Source organism: Lactuca sativa, chromosome 4 (assembly GCF_002870075.4).
Source record: "Lactuca sativa cultivar Salinas chromosome 4, Lsat_Salinas_v11, whole genome shotgun sequence".
Taxonomy (NCBI): Eukaryota; Viridiplantae; Streptophyta; class Magnoliopsida; order Asterales; family Asteraceae; genus Lactuca; species Lactuca sativa.
The window spans coordinates 367,134,129-367,140,643 of NC_056626.2; the positions used below are offsets into that span (position 1 = coordinate 367,134,129).

The window sequence follows — 6,515 nt, forward strand, 5'->3', positions numbered from 1 at the left end:
TAACATAACTTATCGGATAAAATTTTGGCAAAATAATAAATTTGAAAGGGTGCTAAGCTTGAAGCCAAGTCAATTGTTAGCCTCCAATAAGTATTCAGGTGAGTGTATAGTCACTTTCTTCTTACACATAGATATGAAATATTTTCTATAAAATACGTGCTATGTGTAATTATATTATTTGTTTATTTGAGATAAGTGTTGACTAAATATTTTATACAAGTTTTAAACTATATATGTATTTTTATCTACAAATATATTGGGTAAAACATGGGTAGATGAAATAGTTGGTGTGTGTTAAAATGATGAGAGGTCTCGATATTGTTATTGTTTCAGTCATCTAGTGGAGTATAGATGACGACCACGGACCTTTCTAGACAGTCCAGTGGAACGTAAGCAGACTCGCAACCTGTATGTGTTTGTGAACTGAGTGTTCAATGGTATACTCAATCTCTCACATGGTTGCCTTATTTGACATAAATTGCTGAGGAATCCCCAAAGTAGTGTTGTCACCCCGATCAAAATCCTTAGACCGGGTCCCTTATGAAAGGTGTTTAGGGACGTAAAGTGAGGATAACGGGAACGGGTAATCAGGGCTATTGTTGTTTGATGAAATTAATAAATTTATTGTTGGTGGATGAAAATTAATAAATTTATTATTTGTGGGTTGAAAACCTTATATGCTCAACAGGCTCCCAAGCCTGACCCACTCAGCTTTTTATATTATATGTAGTGGACCTAGAGCATAGTTGGATGACAACGAGAGACTTTTTAATTATAGACAAGTAGTTATAAATAACTGTTGTAAGGCTTATAATGTACTGTTTATGCTTTTGGTCTGTATCGGAACATGACATCCCGAGGTTTTGTTATATAATGAAAATATATTTCTTTAAGAAATTTTTTGATAAATTTTTATTATATTTTGTGTTGGGTAGCGGATTTATTTTGTATTGCGTCATTGGGCTCGACTATTAGTCCAAGTTTTGTTACTCCGGTTTGGGCCTGTCCAACCGAGAGCTGATAGAGTTTAATATAAATTAATGTGCTTGCATGCATATTAGGAAAACGATTGATAGGAACGATAGATAGCTATTACGATAGATCACAGATTATTTCTTCATCATTCTTGTAAACCCTAAATCCTCTACAGTAGAAGTTCTTTATCGAGCTCTGCTGAGGATTGTTATTTAATCATTCGACATCTTTGATCCACTCTTGTGTTCTTGCTGTTTACTCGTTTATTATTTTACCTGTTTTAAAGATCTAAACGATCTTCAAGTTAGTTTTTAACTTATCAATTGGTATCAGAGCAGGAGACTGTGTAATTGATACACTTCTTTTCTGTGAAAAAGGTTTCGATTAGGGTTATTAAGCATTTACTGATATTTATTGAGTCGTCATCTCATAATTGACGTAACTCGATATTTATTGTTTTGCCCTAATTTGATATATTACAAGTCTGATCTTTGAACAGGTTTTTCGATCAAGTATGGACGAGTCGCAATCCAATCCCATAAATATTTCGAACAGCATTGGATCAACAACGAAGATTCTCATCCTTTACACCCAGGATTATGAAGTCTGGGCGCATCACTTTGAAGACTATGTGATAGGATCTGAGGACAATGGATACCTCATCTGGGAAGCAATAGTAACTTGACCCTACGCTCATTCAGCAACCTCAAGGATTATTAAGACGCAGAAGGAGTATAATGATCTTTTGAAAGATGTTAAAGATCTTGCCCAAGACGAAAAAGATAAATTTCAATGCAATATCAAAGCATTGAGATTAATCAGATTCGCTCTTCAATCCGATACTTTCAGGCTAGTGAGTTCATGCACAACCGCAAAAGAAATATGGGACAGGCTGCGAGAATTGTACTCTACGGACGAAGATCTTGAACACTCCATTCAAACCTTGCTCGTGTCCGAGTTTGGTGAATTCAAGCAGGGAGCCGAAGAAACAGTAACTCAAACGTTCGATCGCTTCAATCATCTTCTTAGCAAGATGATTAAACACGACATCGAAAGGAGGCTTATTGAGCAGAAGGTTACGTTTTTGAACGGTCTCAGATCTGAGTGGAGAGCTGTTGTGTCCACAGTTAAAGCGCATGAGCAATTCAAATCCTACTCTTTGGCGAAACTGGTGGGCATCCTGAAATCTCAGGAAAAGATCGTGTTACATGAGAAGAATGTGGTCTCAAACCTAGGTTCGTTGGCCCTCCTGTCCAAAAGCAAAGCGGTGATGGAAGAAGAAGACCTTAACTTGGAGGACTATGACCTCACTTCTGAGGACTATGCTATGATGGTGACAAACCCCAAGAGGTTCATCAAGAAGAGATTTCCCACCAACAAGAACCAAAATTGGCAGGGGAGTTATAGTTCTGAAAAGGTCAAAGATGAACCGAAGGCTGAAGAATCGAAGAAGGAACCGAAAGCTGAGGGAGATTCGGGAGTGAGCTGCTATTACTGTGGAGGAAAGAATCACTATGCAAAAGATTGTGTCCTCAAGAAAATGGCAGAAAAGGATGATGAAAAGGATGAAGAAGCTCTGTTGCAGAAAAAGCTGGATGAGATTAGGAAGAAGAAATCTACTACTAACCCTTTAATGAATGCTTTGATTGTGCAGGGTTCGGTAGCGAATGATGAGTTCGGAGGTGTGGAGGTCTGGTCATCCGACTCCGAAGATGATGAAGTAAGGAAGTCTTCTCATGGAAAGGCTTATGTGGCGAAAGAAGAGAGCAGTGGGGGAAAATGCTTGATGGTGTCTGACGTATCTCAGATGAGGGGATACAACACAGATGGTGGGAATGAAGACACGAAGGAGCAACAGAATTTGTGCTTTACAGCTAAACCGCTCAGCGTGCAGTTCAACGAGCTTGATGAACTGATCAAGAAGGTACAATCCGTTTTTGTTTCATTCAAAGTCCCACAATGCTCATACGAAAAAGAATTAAAAAATGTTAATTCAAGAATCTCTCATCTAGACAGTAGTTTAACTCAAACTCGAGTCACCAATTCTAACCTAATTGACCAATTAAGCAGGGTGTCTTCGAAGAGTGAGGAACGGCGGATGTGGATCGAACTGAAGGAGTCGGAGTTAATCAAAACAAAAGATGAAAACATTTATTTGCAAAGAGACAATTTAAAGCTTTTAAAACAGCGAAATGTTTTATGTTTGATTGCTAAACGTCTTTACACTAATATTACTCAGCTTCATTTGGATTGTGAAATAGGACAAAAGGTTCATCGCATGATTTTACCCTTCCTTGAGTTTAAGGAGGATAAAATTGATGTTGAAGCGTATAATTGTGAAAGTGTTATTTCATCTAAGGATGTTAATCCGACGTATATGTATGGACTAGACAAAATCGAATCTTTCATAAAGTCCAAAGACCATAAGGACATGCTTAAAAACCTTCTGGATGAAAATGATAAACTAAAACTGAGGACTGAAACCATACAAAAATTTGACTCATTAAATGCCAACTTGAGCTCAGAAAATAAAATTGATGTTGAAAATGCATCTGAGCTTAATGAGGACGACAAATGAATGAAATTTCTGTAGAGGACACAGTTGACTGCTCAGAATTTGTCAAGAGCGAACCCGAAAACCACAAGAATCTCATTTCAGAAAATTCAGTGGAGTTCGCTCGTTTGTCCCAACAAAAGTCCCCGATTCTTGCAGAGAAGGCAGTAGTATACCAAAAAGTAAGAACCACTCCAAATCAGGTGTATAAAGTCACAGGTGTAACCGAACATCAGACTGCTGAACTTACAGCAATTGTAAACGAAGACAATGCTGATGGCTGCGACGAGTTCTTCTGGTCCGCTCCCATCGACAACGCTGATGAAACGGTAGGCTTGTCTGAAAGGACTTCATGGAAAAGCAAAGGCAGATATGTGCCAGAACCTTTGAATAAACCTGATAGCTTTGGTGTGCCAAGTACTAGTGGTACAAAAGATGTTCCTCAAGAAAAAGGAATTCCTGCAAAAGAAGTCACTCCTTCAAGTGAAACATCATCAATTCAGAGTGAACCAGCTAAAGAAAAACAGAAACTGAAAGCCAATATCCATCATCAACCAAAGCAGATGAGAAATCAAAAACAACAAAGGAATCAGAGATACAAGAAGAATCTCTCTGAAAGAAAACAATTTTGGCAATATCAAAATGCCTATTTCTCACATCGTGACAGGTACTTAAAATCAGAGAAAAGTCATTTGGAATCACAAGAGAGCAATAACAACCGAAAGCAGAGGTTCGGTTCAGAGAAAAACATCAACCGAAAGCAAAGGTTCGGTTCAGAGCATGACTCCAACCGAAAGCAGAAGTTCGGTTCAGAGAACAATAACAACCGAAAGCAAAGGTTCGGTTCTGAGAACAAAAGAAATCAAAATTCTAGGGTCGGTCCTACTAATGATCAAAAGCAAAAGGGTCACCTAGAATCTCCAACCAAGAAATCATCTCAATCTAAGCTCTCTCATTCTAATTCTTCTAATTCTTCAAACTCTTCTAATTCCTCTCCACCCCATTCTAAATTCCATTCTGTTCCTACTCAAAAATCTCAATCATCAACGGAACAAAAAGGAAAACAGAAGGTTTCATCAGTTAAACCAGAGTCCAATCCAAAAGCAACGAATCCTAATAAAATTAAGGTTTTCACCATCAAAAAGAAAGATGAAACAACACTAATAAAAAGGACATACCTTGTTGACATCTCTCTTACTATTCCTGTTCCTGTGAAAGGCTCACGAGGACCCAAGAAGCTTTGGGTTCCTAAATCTGCTTAATTTTTGCAGGTTATCAGTGATGAGCAGTTTGACGAAGAATGGTACATTGATAGTGGCTGCTCGCGTCACATGACAGGAAGGAAGGAAGAGCTAAGGGAATACAGGTCTCTTTCAAACGGTGGAAATGTCAAGTTCGGGAACAACTCCTTCGGCACCATAAAAGGATATGGAATGATTACAAACGGTGATTTCACGATAAGGAAGGTTGCATACGTGGAAGGACTACAACACAACCTCATCAGTGTATCTCAGCTTGTTGGAGGTTCCGGTCTCAAAGTCTCATTCGACGATGAGGGTTCTGAAATAATTGAGAAAAAGATGCAAAGAGTTATTCTCAAGTCAGAGCAAAAAGGTGAAATGTTTCCCCTGAACCTCAAACCCATCAAAGGAAACCCAACTATATGTCTGTTATCCAAAGCACAATCTGACGAAAGCTGGTTGTGGCACCGAAGGCTCTCTCATCTTAACTTTAAGGATATCAACAAACTTGTCACTGGAGGTCATGTTCGAGGTCTTCCATTTCTTAAGTACGATAGAGATCATTTGTGTGCTGCATGTGAAATGGGGAAGCAGAGTCGTCAAAGTCAGCCATCTATAATTAACACTAAAGTTGTTGAACCACTAGAATTACTTCATATTGATTTGTGTGGTCCATCATCTATCGAAAGTATCGGCGGTAGCAAGTATATTCTTGTTATTGTTGATGACTTTTCGCATTTTACATGAGTGTTCTTTCTGAAGCTTAAATCTGAAGCGACTCACAAGCTAAAGGTGTTCATCAAGCAGATTGAAGTACAGCTGAAGAAAGTCATTCGCAACATCAGGAGCGACAATGGACTAGAGTTCAAAAATAAAGAATTCGAAGAATTCCTAGCAGAAAAGGGAATTAGTCACAACTTCTCAGCTCCCTACACACCTCAACAGAACGGAATTGTCGAAAGACGAAACCGATCTTTGTGTGAAGCAGCCCGAACCATGCTAAGTTTCGCCTCCTTACCCTTATATTTTTGGGCTGATGCTATTTCTGCTGCTTGTTTTACACAGAACAGGTCATATCTCAACAAGCGCTTCACTCTCACTCCTTATGAGATCCTCAACAACAGGAAGCCAAATGTCAAGTTTTTCCATGTGTTCGGTTCACGGTGTTTCATCTTCAATTCTAAAGAACACCGTAACAAGTTCGATGTCAAAGCCGACGAAGGGATATTTCTGGGCTATTCTCTCACTTCAAAAGTGTACAGAGTATTAAACAAGCGTTCGAGGAAAATAGAAGAAACTTATTACGTGACCTTTGACAATAGCTATGTCAAAAAGCTAAAGATCAACGAAGACACAGCTGGAGAAATCTTTCCTCAAACTGGCCAAGTCACAGCCTCGATCGCTAATCTATTTGAGAAGTTCGTTGAGCTATTTGATGAACCGGAGAAGGCCATTCTCTCAGAAGCCAGCGCAGCAGACAACAAGGTAGATCATATGAAGCAAATTGTCGAAGATGCTGCAAGGAGAATGAATGAAGGAGGATCAAGTTCGGACGAACCTCCACCACACAATGCTTCAGTCGAGGGGGAGGATCCGCCATCGTCATCACAGCCAACCTCACACGTTGAGGGGGAGCTAAGGTCTCAAAATGCTCCTGAACGCACTTCACCAACCGAAAGTACCACACCAACCGAATGTGCCTCTCCACCCGAAGGTGCATCAACGCCCGAAAGCTCAGCTCCACA

The 6,515-nt window shown here is 39.4% G+C and overlaps 1 protein-coding gene across 1 annotated transcript; it reads left to right on the forward strand.

Moving 5' to 3' along the window:
- Positions 1-1,504: 1,504 nt before the first annotated feature.
- LOC128133944 (uncharacterized) lies at positions 1,505-3,243 on the forward strand. The gene is made up of 2 exons (XM_052771449.1): positions 1,505-2,899; positions 3,046-3,243. Exons 1-2 carry the CDS (start codon positions 2,009-2,011, stop codon positions 3,061-3,063), a joined length of 909 nt encoding a protein of 302 aa, XP_052627409.1. The 5' UTR covers positions 1,505-2,008; the 3' UTR covers positions 3,064-3,243.
- Positions 3,244-6,515: the final 3,272 nt, after the last annotated feature.

What these genes read in the sequence shown, in the direction of transcription:
- LOC128133944 (XM_052771449.1), top strand. Translation starts at nt 2,009, where the DNA reads ATGATTAAACACGACATCGAAAGGAGGCTTATTGAGCAGAAGGTTACG.